At 38.6% G+C, this 22536-nt stretch overlaps 2 protein-coding genes across 2 annotated transcripts; one reads left to right on the top strand and one right to left on the bottom strand.

Annotated features, from left to right (window-relative positions):
• The first annotated feature begins 939 nt into the window (after positions 1-939).
• Positions 940-12498, top strand: LOC143892734 (putative phospholipid-transporting ATPase 9). Its single transcript, XM_077397584.1, has 11 exons — positions 940-2545; positions 4138-5504; positions 5630-5740; positions 5880-6156; positions 6250-6338; positions 6444-6552; positions 9631-9834; positions 9969-10094; positions 10199-10297; positions 10384-10575; positions 11328-12498. The coding sequence occupies exons 1-11, from the start codon at positions 2153-2155 to the stop codon at positions 11988-11990; spliced, it is 3630 nt and encodes a 1209-aa protein (XP_077253699.1). The 5' UTR covers positions 940-2152; the 3' UTR covers positions 11991-12498.
• Positions 12499-13985: 1487 nt separating this feature from the next.
• On the bottom strand, positions 13986-20853 carry LOC143892732 (proline-rich receptor-like protein kinase PERK8). Its single transcript, XM_077397583.1, has 8 exons — positions 18928-20853; positions 17404-17817; positions 17182-17268; positions 16987-17057; positions 16790-16866; positions 16496-16643; positions 14429-14590; positions 13986-14336 (listed from the first exon to the last, which is right to left on the bottom strand). The coding sequence occupies exons 1-8, from the start codon at positions 19979-19981 to the stop codon at positions 14145-14147; spliced, it is 2205 nt and encodes a 734-aa protein (XP_077253698.1). The 5' UTR covers positions 19982-20853; the 3' UTR covers positions 13986-14144.
• Between the last annotated feature and the right edge of the window lie 1683 nt (positions 20854-22536).

The raw sequence follows: 22536 nt of genomic DNA, 5'->3' as shown, positions 1-22536 counted from the left end.
TGCTAGCATCCACAAAAGCTCAACCTGATAATTTGAGTGTGTTAGCAGTGCCCTTCAAAATTAATGGGATTTGTCACCAAATAAGTAGGCTAGAAATTCTAACACACTCAATCTTCCTGCCATACCTAATGCAAAATCTCTATTATCCCCGAATAGGAGTGCAACTTGGGCTTTTGCTGAAAAATGAATTGGAACCAATCCCAATCCAGCACAAATTTTATGATAAAAGCTCAACCTGAATTCCTAAAAATTGATCCTCGATTGCACCACTGGTCCCCAAGGGTACTTTGATCATTTCATCAGAGAGAGGAGATTTTATATGGTGTGAACTAGGATCATCCTACGGAAATAATCTGTTAAAGTATGAAGATCCCATCGTTGGATCATCTTGGTGGAAGATTAGGAAAGTTGATTGGATGGAGCAAGCTTAATAAATTAGGATTTAAGATTTGATTTGATTTGGTGATAAATTGAGGTAGGTAAGCTTATTAGGTAACTAGATTACATTTAAATTATCTCTTTCCCTTCTCACTTAATCTCTTCCATGTTCACTATATTCTTCTTTATATGTTCATCATGTAAGTGCTCTATATAAGCACCATTGATTCTCTTTGTAATTTATCCAAGTTTAGTGAAATTACTAGAAAATTTTACATAATCTAAGAGTGTACAACCCATTTACGTATTGACTTGTGACCAACAAATGAATGGTTTGTATCATCCTTTGAAGTGAGCCCCACTATACTTTGAGAGAGAGAGAGAGAGAGAGAGGATTCATAATTTAGGGCATTTTCGGAACATGTCTAAGATGCCTGAAAAGCAGAGATGCATGGTTTTGGGGGCATTTCCGGAATATCCTCTCTAAGTGTATTTATTACAGGTAGCTAAAATATAGGGTAACATCTGACATTGTTCGAATTCACAAGAATCAGAACCACATGTTTCTTTTCTAACCTCCCACGCTCTCCTTTAATCTTAATCCCTTCACTAAAAATAAATAAATCCTGATTACCACCAATATCCAATCTGTAATGACAATTTAATTCTAAACAAATCCAATCTCCTAATAAAATTTATTTTAATCCAAACCCTTCTACCTTCAAACCCCAATAAAATAATAAAAAATTTTCCCCTCGGTTTTCTTAATATATTTTAAGTCGTCTCCTTCAAAGAAATTTTCAGAAGAAGAAAAACTTGGCCTTCCATGGCGAAAACCAGAGATTGGGTAGAAATTCAGGGTTCTATGTTGATTTAATTGATCTTCTAGAGGTGGGTTTTTCTTATTTTTGTAAAATCTTCAATTACTCCTTTTTTAATATCTCTGGGTGGATTTTGAAAATTTAAAACCCGCTTGCGTTTTTCGTTTTTCGTTTTTCTTTGTTACAAGTCAAATGGGAAAGGAAAGTCTACGTTCAAATATGTAATGCCACGTTCACATTTCAAAGGGTAGACCTTTTTTTTTTTTTTTCTTTTCTCATGGATATGTTAAAACATAAGAGGGTGAAATTAATGAATAATTGGATATTGGAGTAGTGGGTTGAGAGACAAAGGGGTGGTTGGTTTATGGGTTTTGTTTTGAATAGTAAATATTGCATTTGGTGGAGGATTTATAGATTAAATGTGGTGGTGGAGGTTGTTTTTTGTGTTTTTTTTGTCTGAATCTGCACAACTTTTGTGTTTTATTGGGTTGTGAATTGGGAACTAGTGTTGGGACTTTTGTGCTTTTGTAATCTTCTCTGAATTTGCACTTCTGTTGGGTTTTTGGGTTTTATAGTTGAAAACTTTTCTGGGTTTTGATTTTCGGTTTTGGTGGTATTTTGGAGCTTTTCTTCATTGTTAAATTTGTGGTCTTGGTTTTGGGTTGTGATCATGGTTTTATACAGTTAAAATTTCATTTTAGGGAGGTTTTTCTTCTCAAGTAGCAGTTTTTTCCTTCTTCTTTAGTGGCTTTTATAGTTGGGAACTTTTCTGGGTTTTGATTTTAGGATTTGGTGGTGTTTTGGAGCTTTTCTTCATTGTTAAATTTGTGGTCTTGGTTTTGGGTACTAAATCTTAGGGAGGTTTTTGTTCTAAAGGAGAGGTGTTTTTTGCCTTATTCTTTGGTGGGTTGTATCCTAGTTCTTGAATTGTGGTTAAATTGTTGGTGGAGAGGATGCCTGATGGTAGGAGAAGAAAGGTTCATTTCAGAAATATCCAAACCTTTACATGTGGGAAATCGTCGTTCAAAGATGAACACTCGCAGATTGGTGGCCGTGGTTTCTCTAGGGTGGTTTTTTGTAATGACCCCGAAGGCGTCGATGCTCAAATCCATGACTATGGCACCAATTATGTGTCTACAACCAAGTACACATTGGCGACTTTCATTCCCAAATCCTTATTTGAGCAATTCAGGAGGGTAGCCAACTTTTATTTCCTTCTAGTTGGCTGTTTGTCCTTCACTCCTCTCGCTCCTTACTCTGCTGTCAGCTCGCTCGTTCCTTTGATTGTTGTAATTGGCGCTACCATGGCCAAAGAGGCTGTAGAAGACTGGAGGAGGAACCGGCAGGTAATTTTTTATATTTTATTTTGGATAAAGATGCCAAATTCATTAGGAAGAAAAGACTATAAGTGCACTTCATGCGGTATAGATTATTCCATATAAAATGAGGTGTTTATGCTCTTGATTTGGCAAGATGATCAGCCAAATCGTTGGCGCGACGAGGAATGAGAGAAAAAGGAAAAAAAGACAACGCAAACATGAAACTTTAATCTCATCCATGATATTGGCTAGTCTCCATGGTCTTCACAAGTCCCCTTGACCCATAAAATAGTATTAGACGAATCACTTTCCACTTCCAAACTACTCTTCGTTTGGGTAATGAAAATGGACAATCCTTAGTGAATAGTGCGGACCTCTGCTTCTGTGGAGTTGGTGATGCCAAGTGAACCCGCAAAGGAACAGATGATTTTGTCTGATGAATTCCTAAAAATGCCTCCAATACCTGCCTTGTGTGGGTTGCCATGGGAGCAACCATTGATGTCAAGTTTGATGACGTTTTTAGGAGGGGAATTCCATCTTGCTACCACTTTAGTTTTTGGGGAGTACCATTTTCTAGTACGATTTCGACTTGTTTCAATGCTTCTCACCTATCACACAAGTCTTAATAGTATTGAAAGTAGAGGATTATTATTCTGATTGGTGCTGGCTGTGATGACATCTCTAGGTTGAATTACAGTTCAATATGATTATGATAAAATTTCGACTCTCTCCTTACACAAAAAATTCTCAAACCTTATTGTCAAGGCTAATTCATGATGAAGTGGAGATTACTATATTTTGCATTGGTTTCGAATCACAATTGGGGCAATCCTTCTTCCTTCAATGTTTCTCAAGGGTTGAATATTCTTCACAGAATTTTTGAAAGGCTTTGTGAGGTCTTCCTGCAATATAGCATCTCTGTGTTTTGTGTTGGATTTGAAGGGGAATCTGAGAGCCCATATCAGGCTACATAAAAGACTTGATCTGGGAGAAAATACTCATCTATTTGAATTTCATTATGCGGTACGTCCTCTTTAAAGGAATTGCTTATTTAAAAAATTTGGCCAAAAAAATGAAATGAGAGGGGCTGTAAATGTAGGTTGCAGAGGCTCCTCGCCTGTGGTTTCATTCATGTTAGCCTTTCATATCCTGAAAATGAAGTGAGTTGCCCCAGTCTATCAATGGCTCAATTGATTTCTCGACTAGTCAAACTGGAAATTTGGCCGTCATGTGAAACGAGAGAAGAGATTTTATACTCAATTGACTAACAAAGCAAAACAAAAAAAAGCTTATGGAAAGAATATTCTTAATTTATTTCTAATATAACTATTTATGGATCCACACAACTCCATACATATGCCTGTGTTAGACTATTCTGAAGTTGGTTCTGTCTTGAAACATGAGCTTATCATTTTTCAGTGCCCTTCTGATTGTTTCAGGAGACCCATCTTCTGGTGAACTTTATGAAGAGTTCTCAAGCATTTTCAAGTTTAAGGTTGACTTAATGAATAACCTTTGTGCATGTTTGAACTCCTGATCAGGATTTATAACTTCTCTATTCTGTTCTGTAATCAAGATAATGTACTGGCACGCATAATTTAATGTGGAAATGTTTTCAGGATATTGAGGTCAACAATCGGAAGGTTAAAGTGCATAACGGCGATGGCGTTTTTGATAATACTGAATGGAAGAAACTGAAAGTTGGAGATATAGTGAAGGTGGAAAAGGATGATTTCTTCCCTGCTGACCTTCTCTTGCTTTCATCTAGTTATGAAGACGCTATCTGCTACGTTGAGACTATGAACCTTGATGGCGAGACAAATTTGAAACTAAAACAAGCATTGGAAATGACCTCCAATTTACATGATGATACTAGTTTCCGGGATTTCAAAGCATTAGTTAAATGTGAAGATCCAAATGCAAACCTATACTCATTCGTTGGAAGTATGGATTTTGAAGAACAACAGTACCCTCTGACACCTCAACAACTGCTTCTTAGGGATTCGAAACTCCGTAACACAGATTACATCTATGGGGTTGTGATCTTCACCGGTCATGATACGAAAGTTATCCAAAATTCCACAAATCCACCATCAAAGAGAAGCACAATCGAGAAGAGAATGGACAAAATCATCTATTTTTTGTTTGCCGTCTTGGTTTTGTTATCTGTTGTTGGATCGATTTTCTTTGGAATAGCGACTAGAGAGGATCTACACGATGGCAGAATGAAGCGATGGTACCTTAGGCCAGATGACACTACTGTATTCTATGATCCTGAAAGAGCTGCTCTTGCGGCAATATTACATTTTCTAACAGCCTTGATGTTGTATAGTTACTTGATTCCGATCTCTTTGTATGTGTCTATAGAAATCGTCAAAGTTTTGCAGAGTATTTTCATCAATCAAGATGTGCACATGTATTATGAGGAGGCCGACAAGCCTGCACGTGCCCGGACTTCCAACTTGAATGAGGAGCTTGGTCAAGTTGACACGATACTCTCAGATAAGACAGGCACTCTGACCTGCAATTCCATGGAGTTCATCAAATGTTCTGTGGCTGGAATAGCCTATGGTCGTGGCGTTACAGAGGTAGAAAAGGCGATGGCTAGAAGAAAAGGCTCGCCTTTGGTTCAAGAGGTAGAAAGTGAGGATATTGTTGAGGATCACACAGATAATGACGACCACATGGATACCAAACCGTCAGTTAAAGGTTTTAACTTCAAGGATGAACGCATTATGAATGGGAATTGGGTTAATGAGCCTCGCTCAGATGTTATTCAAAAGTTCTTTCGCGTAATGGCGACCTGCCATACGGCTATTCCTGAAATGGATGAAGAGACGGGCAACATTTCTTATGAAGCTGAGTCACCGGATGAGGCAGCCTTTGTGGTTGCTGCGAGGGAACTTGGCTTTGAATTTTACCAGAGGACACAGACAAATATTTCACTGAATGAATTGGACCCCGTGTCTGGAACAAAAGTTCAAAGGTAAGATTTTCCCATTCTGTTTGTGCATAATATAGAAAGGAGGCTGATATTCACGGCTGTTACAATACTCAAAATGCAATCAACATCCAATCAGAAAAGTTTGAACCACCAGTTCCTTTTTGCAGATCATATAAGCTTTTGAATATCTTAGAGTTTAGTAGCTCCAGAAGGCGGATGTCTGTAATAGTAAGAAATCAAGAGGGCCAGTTGTTGCTAGTCTCCAAAGGTGCTGACAGGTTTGTGAGCTACAAATTAAGCTTTCCTGGTTACTGGATATTATTAAACACTTTTAACTATGATTAAATTTTTTATATCCAATTCTTTTAGTTACAATTAGTTTGTTCCCGTAATATTCTTTATATGTTTTATAAACAGTGTCATGTTTGAAAGGCTCGCGGAGAATGGAAGGGAGTTTGAGAATCAGACTAAGGATCACCTGAATGAGTATGCTGACGCAGGTTTGAGAACCTTGGTCCTTGCATATCGGGAGCTCGATGAGGAAGAGTACAAGGAATTTGAGAAGGAATTCGTTGAGGCCAAGAACGCAGTCAGTGCAGAACGAGATGAAAGGATTGAGGAAGTGGCAGAGAAGATAGAGAAGGATTTGATTCTTCTCGGTGCCACAGCTGTTGAGGACAAACTGCAAAACGGGGTGGGTACAAGATTTTAATAAATGATTTAATTCAAATATTTTAAATTTTAGGTATAGTGTGAAAGTGATTTCTCCTTCTTCCATGTCTACCAGGTTCCTGAATGCATTGACAAGCTTGCTCAAGCTGGGATAAAAATCTGGGTTTTAACTGGAGATAAGATGGAGACTGCCATCAATATTGGGTATGATTCTAGGGATATAACTATTGCAAATTAGTACCTGCTGTTATAAATGGGGTTGCTTCTTCCATTTGTTTACATGATTTTGACTCTGGTTAAATTTTGCAGCTTTGCATGTAGTTTGCTGAGACAAGGAATGCGGCAGATAATTATCAATTTGGAGACACCGGAAATTATAGGATTGGAGAAAGAGGGGGACAAGAATGCCATTGCAAAGGTTATCAATATGACCTTTTATGTTGTATTCTCTATACATCATTAAAGATTTTTTTTTTGAGGATGAAGAAAACTTTATTCAAAGCATAAATAGAAGAATACAGATATTTTATCTTTGTTTTATTTTTAGTTGGTGTGGTTGGTGTTTTGAGACCCCCTTGGTCTCCCTGCTTGTATCCATTTTTTGAAGTATCAATACATCTACCATAAAAAAAAAAGGGAATATAGATCTTACGCCGTTCAAGATATTGTACTTGTAATATCATTGGTTGATTTTGATGAGCAACTTAATTAAAAAGTGGCTTATAATAACTGGAGCCCTATCAACTACTTGTAAACATCAAATGATAAAAAAACCTTGTACAAATTCAAAGTGACTAATTCCATTAAGGCTTAGCTTGATGCATGAATAACAGATCTACAGTACTAACATTGCACCTGTACGCAAGGATGTGTACCATGATGTAATATATGAAACATGCAGTAGTGATCATAGAATATATATAATGGAGATCAAATTTTATGCTTGACATTCCACTTCAAATTTAAATGTACTTCTATTTCCAGGATAAATTTTTATCACTATACACACAAATGGATTTGATATTTGTACCTGTTCAGGTATGACTGTTCCAGTTTTCCAGAGTCCGCCTTGTCTAACACCTTGTTTTCCCTACGAACAAGGTGTAACTAATTTCATTGTCTTCATAATCTAATTGGAATTTCATGTTCCGTGATTCCTAGTACCTAGAAGGTGGGAGCCTTCAAGCCAAGCCAAAAGGATCTTGATGTAGGACCGGGAAGGGAAATTGGGGCTAAGATTCGTGAGGCAAGGGGCTGGATTTGAGGCTGTTTTGGGCTGTAATCAGTGGGCTGAAAGTGGCGGAAGAAACAAGGGTTAAGGGGAAATATGGTGACGTACCTTGAAGCATGGTTTTAAATTTTGACCGATTCGGATTTCGGTGGGGACTGAAACCTAAATTTCGAGAAAATGGCATTTTAAAAAAAAAAAATGTTACAAAATTTTGGCCGAAATTTCGAAATTTCAGTCCCAAATTTCGAAGCTTAATACCAAATTTCGGACTGAAATTTCGGCGCCTTGAAGGGGGTTTTGGGACTAACTTTTGCAACTTGGATCCTTTGCTCCGTCTCTTGGATCTTTAGCTTTGATACCAAATTTGATGTAGGACCGGGAGAGAAAATAAGAAGAAGAAGAAGAATAGAGGAAGAAATAGAAGAAGACAGGGAAGAGAAATAGAGGAAAGGGGAGAAAAGAGGACAAGAGGAAGAGAGGAGGATGAGAAGAATAGACGAAGAGAGGAAATTAGAAGAGAACTAGAAGGAGATGAGAACTAGAAGTAGAAGAAGAAGAGAAATAGAGGGGAGAAATATCAATCAATCTTTATTTATCAAAAGTTATGATTCCTAAATGAGGCCTATATATAGGCAATGGGATAGAAATAAAATTACATGGAAAATAAAATCCTAAAACTAAAATATGGAAATATAAATCCTAGAAACTAAATAACATGGAAATAAGTCCTACTGGGCAGATATGCCACTTATTTGGCCTATTATCTGCATCAGATCTGAAGCTGGCTGTGCTCTCTCGCCAAGGTTGGGCATATCAATCTGGTCCCAACATTGCTAGCCTCTCTTTGGCGCTCCTGAACTTGGTACACTCGTCCTAGATCCAAGAGTGTGCACTAGTTTCCATGTTTATTTCATCTTTGGAAAATTTTGTCCTGGGTTGGAGTTATCTAGTCGTTATTTAAGGAAACTCACAGTTTGATCTCACACTTTTACTTATATTCTCTATCAACAGCGATGCCACTGGAATATGGCTCATTTAACATGGACCGGAATGAAGCGAGGTTTGAACATGAGAGCCCTTAAAAACCCAATATGTCAAGACATTCACACAAATATTTGGTGGCCAAAAACATCTCTAGATATATGAAAATAATAAATAACCAACGTACTGTGTTACCCAAACACGAGGAGGGATGGTAAATCTGCACATTCCCTAATTGCTGTGACCACGTGTATCAGTTGAATCCAAAATTAAAATTTTGAAGAAATTCAAGTGGTCTTGTACTCTGTTACGTAGGGCCTCAATCCCGAAATGCATATTTTGATGACTAGTAGTTGTTTTATCGGACACATTGCAGTTATGATTTAGAGGCATCTTTGTTCTGATAGTATCCAATTATTCCAATTTCAATTCAGAGGTTAGTTTCTTATGATATTTTTTTCAAGCATTTTTCTTTCTTGTATCATATCTGTCAAAGAACCCGAGACTTTTGCAGAAGCAGCATCCCAGAAGTGTTGACAACTGCCAACTCGCTGTGGTTGAGCCTCTAACTCAATTGGTTAAGGCATTGTTCTTCAACTGTGAGGTCAGAGGTTCGGTCCAGGATTATGTACCCAAAAAAAAAACTGCCCACTCGCCCTGTAGAAGGAATTGCTGGAGGTCATGTATTAGTTACCCAATGAATCATATTGCAACATATGTGGGTAGGTTCAGTGCCCTAGCAGTTAAAGTGAAAGTGGTGCTTCCAGTCTGTCAGAGTGATTAGACGGATATGGTTCTAAATACTGAGAGTTCGTATTAGTTCCTGTATTCTCTTATCTCTACTATCAACCTTGATAACTATTTTTCAATGAAATTTTCTTGCAGAGGATTAATGAAGAAATTAGAAGTCCATATATCTTATATTTGATTCAGGTGCCTTGGTTTTTATTTCAAGTTGGAAGGGTCTTTCCTCGTTCTTTCAGATTTTGGGACTGTTGGGACTTGGGATTTTAACCAACATTTCTGTTAAATGTAGGCCTGTTGTAACTAGTGACTTTCCACCAGACTTTGCCCAAATTTAGAGATAAAAGGATACTTTTTTAATGGCGATATAAAAGGATAATTATTCTGACTTTGGTTTTTTTTTTTTTATCCTGATCAAGTTTGGTAGTCATCTGTCTTTAAGTTCATCATTTGGTCCCTTACCAACATTTACATCTCATCTAAATTTTAGGATCTATGGATTGTTATAACATCCAAAGGGATTATTGCCTATCTTTTCAGGCATCAAAGGAAAGCGTTGTCCATCAGCTAAGTGAGGGAAAATCGCAACTTACTTCATCAAGTGGAGATGCATTTGCTTTGATCATTGATGGTAAGTCACTGTCTTTTGCTCTGGAGGATGATGTCAAGAACATGTTCTTAGACCTCGCAATCAGCTGCGCGTCTGTAATTTGCTGCCGTTCATCACCCAAACAGAAAGCACTCGTGAGTTCACATAATCTTTTAGAGTGTAACCTCCCTTGGTTTATTTCTTAATTAATTCTTGCGCTTAAGGAATCTGATTTTTTTTGTTTTTTTGAATGATTTAAGGAATCTGATGTGTCTGAAAAAAAATTCAGGTTACAAGACTGGTTAAAGCTGGCACGGGTAAGACAACATTAGCAATTGGTGATGGAGCCAATGACGTGGGTATGCTTCAAGAAGCCGATATTGGAATTGGTATCAGCGGTGTTGAAGGAATGCAGGTGGCGACATAATTCCTTCATGATACCTATGTTGCATTTTCATATTTTTTAAGCTTGTTTTTGCACTTATTTCTCATGTTTTTACACCTATGATGTGATATCAGGCTGTAATGTCAAGTGACATTGCAATTGCTCAGTTCCAATTCTTGGAGCGTTTACTACTTGTACACGGGCATTGGTGTTACAGAAGGATCTCATCAATGGTAGGGACTCCATTCTTGGTATTTTAAACGTTAGTTTTCTTCACATGTAGAATTGATTTTGATGTGTTCTCTCGTCTATTTTGCAGATATGCTACTTCTTTTACAAGAACATTACATTTGGTCTTACCATCTTTATATTTGAGGCATATGCATCTTTTTCTGGGCAACCAGCATATAATGATTGGTATTTGTCATTATACAACGTCTTTTTCACATCTCTTCCTGTACTTGCTTTGGGGGTATTTGACCAAGATGTCTCTGCAAGGTTTTGTCTCCAGGTATATTCACCATCCAGCATTCATAAAACTAAAACTTCATGTAGTTTTCCTCATTGCAGTAGGCTCCTTGTAAGCAATTTTGAAATCTACTTGGAAAATATTGTTGGGTTAAAGTTTGGAGCAATCAATCCGTCAACAGTAGCATAGTTTTTAAGCATGAAAACAGTTTGCTCTGAGTGACCATTGTCAGCTTCCTGCCTCCCACAAATATTTAAAACAAGTAATATTCTTTTTGATACAGAATTTGTTGTTTTATTTGATGTTATAACTCTACATATTTTCTGTTCTTTTGACAATGACATCTGATTTTATATTTTCACTCTCCAGTTAACCTGATTTCTGGTTGCACAAGAGACACCCTTCTAGCTCTTTTAATGTGGCTGAAATTATATGAATACAAAGAAAAAGAGAGATGCTAAAATGAAGGACGCCCTAGCAAAAATCAGAGGAAAGGGCGCCCCCATTGGATGCACGTGCCAAAGTGCATTTAATATTCATTCACTTTTACATCCTTTAAGTGCACTTTGGTGGCGTGAATCCAATGGGGGCGCCCTTTCCTCTGATTTTTGCAAGGGCGCCCGTCAGTTTAGCACTCATGCTTATACCATTTATTTAAAGTTACGCCTTTGAACTGTGATTTATAAAAAAATATAATCAGCTAAAGAATTTATTGCATATTAAGAATGCGAGCTTAACATGTTTTGAATAAACTGTACGAGATTGATTCATGATCTCTTTTATTTCTCATTCAGTTCCCTCTACTATACCAAGAGGGCGTGCAAAATGTTCTCTTCAGTTGGTTACGAATACTTGGTTGGATGTTCAATGGGGTTATCAGTTCCATCATCATCTTCTTCTTCTGCACCAGTGCATTTCAGCACCAGGCCTTCCGTAAAGGTGGAGAGGTTGTCGGAATGGAAATTCTTGGGACAACACTATACACGTGTGTTGTTTGGGTTGTAAACTGCCAAATGGCTCTCTCCGTCAGCTACTTCACATTGATTCAACACATCTTTGTGTGGGGTGGTATTGCTCTTTGGTACCTTTTTCTCATGGCCTATGGCGCCATATCCCCAACCTTGTCCACTACTGCCTATATGGTCTTCATTGAAGGATGTGCTCCGGCTCCTTCGTACTGGATTCTCACACTCTTTGTTGTCATATCTACTCTCATCCCATACTTCGCATATGCGGCCATTCAGATGCGTTTTTTCCCCATGTATCATGGGATGATACAGTGGATAAGGCTGGACGGTCAATCCAACGACCCTGAGTATTGTCAAGTGGTGAGGCAAAGATCCTTGCGAACGACAACAGTCGGGTTTACAGCACGTTTCGAAGCGAAAAAGAGAAATGTAAAGCGCAAGGTTCATAATACAAAACAATCACCTGAGCAATTGGAGGTCAGTGGATAGTTTGAATTGGGAGGATGTTTAGTTTTTGAAACTAATCCCCCTTGTGCAGAAAGAAATGGGCTCAGTTTCTAATTTATGACCCAAATATGGACATCTATCATGGCTGTCCGCCGATTAAGTTCAGAAGAGGGGTTGTGTTCTGTTGTATTATTAATGGTTTGTGGTGGTGGTGGTGGTGTTTGGTTAGTTGGGAGGATGTTTAGTTGTTCAAACTAATCTCCCAGAAGGCATTAAGAAATGGGCTCATTTTCTACTTTATGGCCCAAAATGTGTACATCAAATTTGCAAGAGCTGCTATCATGGCCTTCCACTGATTAAGTTCAGAAGAGGGGCTGTGTTCTGTTGCATTATTATTGTTATTAGTGGTGGTGGGGTGGTTGGTTGATTAGTTTGGGTGTGGCGCGGGGGCACAGAATGAGCCCCAAATGTTGTAAATTTTGATTCGTCGCCTTTAAAGGCTGCATTATTTTTTAATATATCAAATATCTCTCGCAGGTTTCTAAATGCAGATCACACTGGGGTCCAATCCAATTTTGGATAGTTTCAATCAGATTTTGCCTCCCTTCCCCTTGCAGTTTCCCTTTGAGTTTAATAATGGTTGTTTTTCTCATCTTTTTTAGCCATGCCGATTTTAGGATGAGAAGAAACTGGTGTTTGATGGTGGGCCTTCATCTTTCGGCTAGCCTTATTTTAATCAACATTCAGCTTCTGAGTAATGGTACAATAAGAAGCAGATTGATTCTCTTCTGCTATCAAGAAAAAAAAAATGAGATGTTTTGGCATTGCATGCATGAGTTCTAGACTTTTGTTAACTGAAATTGCAACCAAAATTGACTTCTTAGGAAATGCTGGGGCTCTAAAGAGGCTGCCCAAAAGTTACTACAATTTTTTTTAATGGCATTGAGCAAGTGAAAACTACACGACTGTCAGGCATCTTTTTGAAGTTTTTGGGTAGGCCATCCTCATGAGCAATTAGAGGTTGGAGATGCCGTTAACAGTAGGGGGTGCTAGTGGATTGAACCCAAGAGCTAACTTCCCGGACCCGGGCCCAACCCAAAGATTGACCCACCCAACCTGATGATCATGTGGTGACCAGCCCGATTGAGTTGACATGATCTACCTGTACTCAAAGAGACACTAAAGCCCTATTCGTTTGGGATTATGACAACCGACGGTGACCCCCAAACCAACTATTAGACACAAATTACATTATTTTGAGTCCAATAATTGGTATGGAGGCTCACAGTCGGTTGTCATAATCTCAAACGAACAGCGCCTAAGGCCCTGTTCCTTAAAGATTATGACAGCTGAATGTGAGGGCCCAACCAATTATTGGACTCAAAGTTACATATAATTTTGGGGGCAATAATTGGTCTGGCCCTCACAATCAGCTGTCACAATCTTAAACGAACAGTGCCTAAGAGCGCATCCGGTTACAATTCTAATGTTGTTTCTTGATTTTGATTTTTATCCCCACCCCATTTTACTATGTATGCTTGGCATTTGATGGTTGATTTTTGCTCACGGCTCGTTGCAGAAGAATGATGAGAGAGAGAGAGAGAGAGAGAGAGAGAGAGAGAGAGAGAGAGAGAGCACTCCCTGAATTTTGTCCCTAATGGTAAAGACTTTAGGTAAGAATCCGATCCTTTGAAGTTGGGTAAACTGGGTTTGAACCCGTTGACATGACATATTTTGATTCTCTCCATGGTGAAATGGCCATATTCTGAAATTACATTTTCTAGAATTTTATCCTATAAAGTTGAAACCACCTTGACATCAAGAAAAACAATACATTGACAGCTGAAATAGTGAAAGATCCACCACTAATTACATCATCATTTTTACATTTCAAAGGATTGATCATTTTATCAGGTAATGTGAACCACCTCACCGGAAACTTTGACATTTCACCCCATGCCGTTTTACAAAATGAAGCAGAAGTAACTTTGAACAAGAATGGAAAATTTAAGATACAAAGCATGACTGTTTTGGGCATTTGAAAAATGAGAAGGAAGTTTTATTGACAGATCAAGAATGAACAAGAAAAAACTGTATCTGTAAAAGCATCCCCATCAATTAAGGAACAAAAAAATTGGAAAAAAAAAGAAAAAGAATACCATGACATCATTGAAAGAGCGAACGGAACCTGGGTTGTTAAAATTCTCTCTCGAATATCGAACTGGTTCGGCTGAAATCTGTGCTGTAATCTTGACTACCAAATGCCATTCTCTGAAACAATCTAATTTCAGCAGATTGTTGTGCTGAATTGAAGAGTTCACTTTGACCTGGTCTGATGCCATTGTTTAGATCCATGGAGTCTGCTATACCACTCAGGGCTCTCACTACCTGAGAACATAAAACAAAATGTATTATTTTATTTTATTTTATTTTTCACACAAGAACAGAAATTTTTTTACTCTATTGTCCTTTGAAATTACCTGCAACATTCGAGGTCTCTTAGTAGCAGAATGCCGCACACATGCTGCTGCTGCCTCAATCATGAGAAACAGTTCGCTCTCAATGTAGTTCTTTTCGAGCCTTGGATCGGTTATGTCTGTAAAGTCTCCATTATCTAGCACCTGGCTCAGCAATGGTCTAGCCTGAAAGATAAAAGGGCCTTTTAATCAGGACTATGGTTGATAGGTTTCACAAAATCCATCCCTTAGAGGGCAGTAGAATATGTTTTCCTAGCGCAATAAGTTGTAGCTTTATTAAAGCATTTTGGTATTTATTTTATATAGAGAAAAACAGTAAAAGTATTACCCCAACACAAGTTACAAACATAAATGTTGAATGCATGATTAGTAAGAGCCAAATGGCAGGCGGTTGATTAAGCTCATCCATAGTGAGATTCTTAGAACTAGTTGAAAGCTTAATAACCATCTACCACTAAGCTCATCCTAAGCCAGGCGCTTATTTAAATCAGAGGATTTACTACAATGCTAAGATAAGAACCTACATAAAAATCTCATTTTTTTCCTAATAGACACCGATGAGAACTGTATGTCCTCGACCACTAATGATATAGTAGGTAATTATGGCACTAGTCACCGGGAGAAAGCTAGCTGATTTTTATGGTAAGTAGATCTGCATTAGAAGAAAACACAAGAAAGGAGGAGAAAAATTGCAGAACCCTGATACAGAACAACCAAAAATATTCTACCTATCACCCTCAAACCAGAGAGACAACAGAATCAAACATCAGGTTTACTACATTAAAGAACTCTGGAATTTGTATTGCATTAGTTCAGCATCATTAAGTGGTGTTGTATTCTCCGGATCCTAACCTTAAGTTGGCCATTCTGTTGGCTCCAGAATTTCCTTCTTTGTATACATGAGCTTTCCATTTAGTAGAACAAAGAATTTTCTTGCTTTTTCCTTTTTTGATAAAGAACAATAGAGATATTTTCTAATTTTAAAGACAGATTAATGCGAACACACACATAAAACACAAAGATTAATGTGGTTATGTGAATACATATCTAAATGTCAAAAACAGATCATCGTGCATGGAAGGGGTAAAAAAAACCAAAATTGGCCCCAAAATTTGATGACATGATGACATCACCCAATGGGCCCAAACCGTCAGTACAGCCTAGAACATGGGGAACTCCAACCATGGGTAATTTTTCTAAAACTGAGTTGGTTTAGGAGGGTTTCTGTAGGCCAAGTCCATCATGACTATATAGACAAAAACAGGGCCCAAAATTTTCAGAGTCCTTTATGGCTTTCTTTAGGCTGAAAGTTGACGTTTTTTATGTTCAATTTTAGGGACATTTTAGAGATTTTAGTTGATCTTAGTGTTAGAAGTGATCCTGCTATGTGATGAGAATTTTGTCATTTTGATCAGCCCCATATAAGTATGACTAGTAATCTGTACTCCGATAATTAATGACAGAAATGATATAACACTTCTTCGAAATCAATTATCTTCTCTATTGCCTTATGTTCTTCGTACTGATCATAAATTTTACATGGTGTCGGTGGTGCAAACCTAGGGTTCGCATCATTTTCTGGGAACATTGGAGCTTAGAAACTGTTTCTAATTCAATTTAATAGCATAAATCCCCAAAATGAAATAAACAACACAAGAGGCAGCAAGATTTTCAACTCATCCAAATAAGTTCCAACAATAATTTTCTAATAAAGGGGAAATCAACTAAATAATCAAAAGAAATCAGATCACAATGTATGTCTAGCAAATAAATCAGATATGCTAAATAATATCTAACTATGGCCTAAAGGTATCTAGCAAGATAAAGAAATAAGTGAGGTTGATAGGTTCATGGTTGATCAGTTTTTTATATGAAAATAAGACATTATCGTGTAAAAGCATTAAAATTAGAATTAAAATTTGCCTCATTTTCATATTTAGAGCTCAGTAGTTAAGATTTGTACCGGAGCCCAAAATTTTTTATTATTATTGCCAAATCTGCTGAAATGAGACATTGAACTGCCAATAAAGAGCCTGAGCAAAGGTTTACATTCTTAGAAAAAGAGCTTACCCATTCAACCAGACTCTCATCACCCAAGGGTTGAGATGCATCAACGGGCTTGCGTCCAGTAATGAGCTCTAAAAGCACAACTCCAAATGAGTAAACGTCAGACTTGTCAGTCAACTTTCCACTTGATGCATACTCCGGAGCCAAATATCTGGATGTCAATATCATTTGTCAGATCTCTATAGGATCAGAACATATTAATATTTTTCGTTATGGGACAGTCTATTGCAAATAAATGCGCATGTAACAAATATGCTCAAAATTTTAGCGAATACCCTGATTAACAAAGTTCCTTACCCAAAGGTTCCCATTACGCGGGTAGATACATGTGTGAATGAATCCAGAGCTAATTTTGCAAGCCCAAAATCTGCCACCTATTACATCAGAAATGTTTCAAAATTACAAACTAGAATTATTAACAAAGAGAAAATTAGATAGATGGAGTTGGGATAAGGTTATTCAGCAAAGCATAGATTGCAAAATGTTGGGAATACCCGAGCTTCAAAGTTGTTATCTAAAAGAATGTTTGATGACTTGATATCCCTGTGAATAATCCGAGGATGGCCTGATATATCCAAGAAAAAAGGAGACAAAAACTTAGAAATAAATAGAAAAACGTAACAGACATGTAAAAGGGTGAAATGTATCAGAATTAACTAATAATCATAATACAAGAGACAGAAAATTACAGTCTTCGTGAAGATATGCTATTCCACGAGCTGCACCTGCAGCAACCTTAACCCGGGTTGCCCAGTCCATAACTGATTTTTCTTCCCCTGCAAAATGCACGCCAAGTATTAAATAACCTACCATTTGTACTAAAAAGTTTGAAAAGTTAAACCTTCACTTATGAATACAACTTAAAGTTCACTAAGAAAATGCAAGAGAATAGTGATGAAAAAGTCTCTTACCATGAAGATGATAAAAGAGCGTATTGTTTGGGACATACTCGTATACGAGCAATCTTTGATGCTCAGATATGCAGTATCCAACAAGTGAAACCAAATGGCGATGGTGTATGCGACCAATAATCTCAACCTCTGCTCTGAACTCCCGTTCACCTTGGCCGCCACCAACTTTGAGCTGTTTTACAGCCACTTCTCTTCCATCTGATAGGCATCCTTTGTACACACGACCAAATCCACCTTCACCCAAAAGATTATCCTCTGAAAACCCATTAGTAATCTGTGATAGCTCTTCATATGTGAACCATGACCTCGAGTTGAAACCACCATGATCTGACATTGCATATGAGAATGCACTACCGCCTGAGCCTTTTCTTACAAGAGGGGCTGAAGAGGGAGGCGTCTTTGAATTGGATGAATCTGAAGGAAAGCAAGCCCAATGAGTTAGACCCGACTAAAATGTACATATATACATTATGAAGTTTCTTGTAAAAAATGCATGGTACTTTGTAACTATAAAAATTAATTTGAGAAATAGAAGGGTCCTAAGAAGTAGCTATGAAGCAGTTTGTAGTTTCATAAGATGTTACCACGGTCCGTTCTGGTACGCGATACAGGAATGCGTATGGGGTACGATGGTAGCCTGACATGTGGTACGATGAGAGCCTGGTTTTAAATTTCGGCCGAAACAAAATGAAATGGCCGAAATATTTCGGTTTCGGCCACGGCCAAAATGAAATTTATATGAAGTTTAAATATGTCCACCGAAATAGCCGAAATTTCCACCGAAATCGCTGAAATTTACACCGAAATCTTAGACATTTCGGTCGAAATTCAAAAAACAAAATGAAATCATTATCATATTTTTTATATGATTTCGGCTGAAACCACAATATTTTGGTTTCGGTGGTGGCCCAAACCGACACCGAAACAGAAATTTAAAACCATGGATGAGAGTAGGCTTAGTTTGTTCACGATTTGGGGTCCCAGATCGATTTGGAGCACTAATTTGGGTTGTTCTGGTACTCTGTATGTGTGTGATTTGGACTCAAAATCAATTATCAAAATCCAAAACAAACGTGGTATAACAGGATTGAAAACTAGTAAAAAACGTCAAATGAAGTGAACTTTATGAGGAAAGAATAAAATATCATAACCAACCGACAAGTTTGGTGAGTTTGAACAATATGGGAAATGCCAAAATTTCAAGAGCATGACAATCAAGTAAGCATCATATCTGCGTGTAAATTGTAAACCGAGCACTTGAGGGAAAAGCCCCCATTGATGTTTTTCTCTCTTGTAGGTCACCATTTTTAGCAATACGGGTTGCAAATGAACCATGTTTGGGGTCATGCAATGGCGATCCGGGTCACAAGCGAACCATGTTTCGAGTCGTGCAATCCAGATTGTGGGCCAATTGGGGTTGGGGGTGACCCTGGTAAGTGGTAACACTGGTTTCAAATTGAAAATGGCAAGTACAATAAGAGAATAACATGCTAGAGGAAATATAGAAGAATGTTGGTGTACTACCTGACATCTGGGAAGAATCAATCTGTGTAGGGATAATATGGCCACCATGAAATCCAGCCGCTTTTCTCCTTCGCTTGACACAATACACAGCGAGTCCAAAGGCACATAACACTAGAAGACCAACCACAGAACTAATTACCACCACATTTGTGTTCACACTCTTACCACGTGCTGGGGAGCTTGTGTTTCCTGGTGGTGGCGTTTGGGGTTTAGTACCATTATCAGACGGAGTATCAGGAGAGGATGGGGAAGGAGAAGAAGGAGTTCTGCCGGTGGATGAATTAGTAGGAGGAGAAGAAGAAGGACGCGTGGGCGGAGGTGATAATTGCATGGGGGAATTTGGGGAGGGCGGAGGTGATAGTTGAGAACTAGATGGAATGGGGGCTGGTAGAATAGGAGGTGGGGGTGAATTCTCAGGAGGTGTTGCCAATGGCGGTGGTGGTGGAGATTTGGTAGAAGTTGGGGGTGAAATATTGGGAGGCGGAGGGGAGGGATGATGACGAGGCGGTGGCGAAGGTAAGACCGCCGGTGGAGGTGGTGATGAAATTGGTGGAGGTGGTGATGAAATTGGTGAGGGAACAGTCGGAGGTGGAGGGGAGGTGGACGCGGGAGGTGGATTGGGTGCAGCTGAAACTGCGGGAGGTGGATTGGGTGCTAATGGTGGAGGGGGTGAAGCTAAAACTGGGGGAGGTGGATTGGATGCTAATGGTGGAGGGGGTGAAGCTGAAACTGCGGGAGGTGGAGGGGAAGATGAAGGTGGGGATGGAGGGGGGGCTAATGTTGGAGGTGGTGAAGATGAAACTGGTGGAGGGGAAGGAAGAGGAGGAGGGGCAGTTGGGGGTGAAGTGCTAAGGGGAGGGGGTGGGGGAGAGAGAGACACCGGCGGAGGAGCGACGGAGGGGGGAGGGGATTGGGGAGGTGGGGAGGAAGAGGGAATGGTAGAATTTGGTGGTGATTGTGTGGGAGCTGAAGAAGCTGGTGGGGATGGGGGTGGGGAAGTAGTCAAAGGGGGAGGAATTACAGACGAATTAGGAGTAGGGGATGAAGCTGCCATCTTCACCCAATTTCGTCCTAATTTAAAGCCAAAATATACAAAGACCAATACCCTAAATGCCAAGCTTTCTGAGAAGGAACCAAAAACAAAAACTACCCTGAGAAGAACCCAATCCCCAAAACCCTCTCCAAATCAAACCCAAATCTCAAAAGCTTCCAAAAAACTTCCTCGAGCAAACCCCAAATCAAGGAACACTTTCCCCTGACCAAAACCCAAATCACCAAAATACTCCTCTAGTGAAACCCCAAATTAACAAAACCCAAATCACCAAACCCCATTATCAGAGAGAATAAAAGACAAATACCCAAAACCAAAATCAGAAAACTCACTTCCGAGCGGACCCAAAATCATATACCTCTTTACTGAGCGAAACCTAAATCCCCAAACTAACTAAATATGCAGCCGAGGAGAAACAAAAAAAAACCCTATACTTTAAAACCACTCTGAGCAAATACAAAATCCCATTAATCGAAAAAAAAGGCAGATAGAAAAAACCCAGATGCCCTAATCCCGGAAAAAGAAATTAAATTCACCACTTCCTCTGTATAAATGTATCTCTACCGTTTACTTGTTCATGCATTGAAGCCCATCTCCGCCATGTATGACTGTTTGAACTTTCAAAGAAGCTTCTTCTCTCTTTCGTATCCAAATAAACGTGAGGGCGACTAAAACGTTAACATTCCCATGAAACTAGTTAATCAGACCATCATCAATTCACAGTCATAGATGAAAATGGGTTGGCTATATTTTGAGAACTTCTCGAGTTTTAAAAAATCCACACACGAAAAGTCCTAACTACGATTTGTCAGCGCATTGAAAAAATCATTTTATATTATAATCCCCTCTGTTCATTTCCTATATCTCTCTGCCAATTTAATGAACGTGCGATTCTTTGGACTTTTCATTTACAACCGTGGTGTTGACTCGAATATTTAAGTGGATGACTAAGATGAGAACTGATATTGGCACTACCATGTTTTGATAATATGACAAACTCGCCTTGTCTTTTATTAGTTTACCAACTGTCAAATGCTATTATTATAATTCCCAAAATGCTCGCAGCAGCCAATTAAAAAAGAAAAGAAAGTTGAGTTCGTCCCATTATAAAAACATGGTAGTGCCAATATTAATAGCCTCTAAGATTTATTATTTTATAATTCCATGGTAATGACAAAACAAAAGGTATATTAGCTTAGAGCTCGTTGGGATTGTAATATCTTTTGACAATGACAGCTGGTTGAATAAAAAGGTAGAGAACAAGGTCGAGGTGATTCGTCCTATTACCCAAACAGAGTCGTGCGGATATCAGTTACCCTTTTTTCATTAGGCTGGATAAAGTGGTCCCTACTCAACATACTTAGTGTGGGCCCCACTCAGCTAGTGTGTGATTACTGCACATGAAGATGATCAGAACCACCGAAACTATTGGGCCCTCTATAGATTCGTCGTGGTTCTAAAAGGGTCCTTACCATTCTTGGAATCCACATGCACCGATACTCCGTTTTATTTCTAGCAAATCCCTTGATTAAATGGTTAGGATTGTTCGATATTACAGTTTTTGGTCAATAACTAATTGATTGTCGTGTCCATATCAATTTTGCGTATGTAAATTGTAAAGTGGGACAGTATATACGACACCCAAATGATGGTGGTGTAATTAGGGGTGTCAATGGATCTACTCCGGATCAGATCCACCCATGTCTTGGTCGATAATTTTAGAATCTTGTATTTCCTCCAAATTATAGTTGAGAGATGAGAGAAGAAGGAGTTAAGACAGACCGTTGGATTATCTTGGTGTAGATTAGGCAAGTGGGTTGAATGGGATTAGGCAAGTGGGTTAAATGGGAAAGCTAGCTAGATTAGGTAGGTTAATTAAATTATCAATTAGGCCTAGTAGGTAAGATTTTTATATTTATCTCTTGACGTAGTTATGTTTATCTCTTTATGTGGTTAACCCTTTGAGTGTTCTGTATAACAAGTCATTGGGCTCTTTTTAAAGTAATCAAAGTTTAGTGAAATTCCTATAAAATTAACAGAAGGAGACCAGCCGTCGTTTGGATACAGGGATTTTGGAGCACATGTTTCCAGATTTTAAAAATCTCAGGATGTGAGAGAGACTTCTAAAACCTGGATTTCTTACTTAAAATCCAAGATTCTAAAGAGAAGTGAAGTCAGACGGTCTCCTTCTCTCCTCTCCCACTACAATTTTGAGGAAATCCAAGATTCAAAAATCCTCGTATCCAAACAGCTCCTAAATAACACTCATCAATAGACGTAAAAATTAATAAGAGAATGAAGGGTATTTATGTACATTGGCATTTTCCATTTGGATCCTAGGATGCTCCAAATGATTAATTTTGTGGCTAGCTACATGTCACGATCCAAAATAATTTTGGACCTTATGATATGGATCCAATGGACAAGATGAGATCCCACCCACTATTGTGCCCAAATCCTGTATGTTAATGCTCGGATCTTTTTTATCCAAAAGATCCATTGGACCGTTCGGTTCCATTGACAAGTGGGGTTGTGTGGAGATTCCCACACAACAGATA

This window comes from Tasmannia lanceolata, unplaced genomic scaffold, assembly GCF_043159265.1.
Source record: "Tasmannia lanceolata isolate RefF3 unplaced genomic scaffold, GAP_Taslan_0.1 ptg000015l, whole genome shotgun sequence".
NCBI classification, from domain to species: Eukaryota; Viridiplantae; Streptophyta; class Magnoliopsida; order Canellales; family Winteraceae; genus Tasmannia; species Tasmannia lanceolata.
Note: the sequence above shows the minus strand (reverse complement) of the source record. Positions and strands in the feature narration are given on the sequence as shown.

Excerpts from the sequence above, each read along its gene's own strand:
- LOC143892734 (XM_077397584.1), top strand. The coding sequence starts at position 2,153 with ATGCCTGATGGTAGGAGAAGAAAGGTTCATTTCAGAAATATCCAAACC. Across the intron at positions 5,505-5,629 it reads TCTGGAACAAAAGTTCAAAG|ATCATATAAGCTTTTGAATA; the intron begins GTAAGATTTTCC and ends TCCTTTTTGCAG. Across the intron at positions 6,339-6,443 it reads GAGACTGCCATCAATATTGG|CTTTGCATGTAGTTTGCTGA; the intron begins GTATGATTCTAG and ends TAAATTTTGCAG.
- LOC143892732 (XM_077397583.1), bottom strand. The coding sequence starts at position 19,981 with ATGGCAGCTTCATCCCCTACTCCTAATTCGTCTGTAATTCCTCCCCCT. Across the intron at positions 17,818-18,927 it reads TGATTCTTCCCAGATGTCAG|ATTCATCCAATTCAAAGACG; the intron begins GTAGTACACCAA and ends GCTTTCCTTCAG. Across the intron at positions 17,269-17,403 it reads GCTCTTTTATCATCTTCATG|GGGAAGAAAAATCAGTTATG; the intron begins GTAAGAGACTTT and ends TGCATTTTGCAG.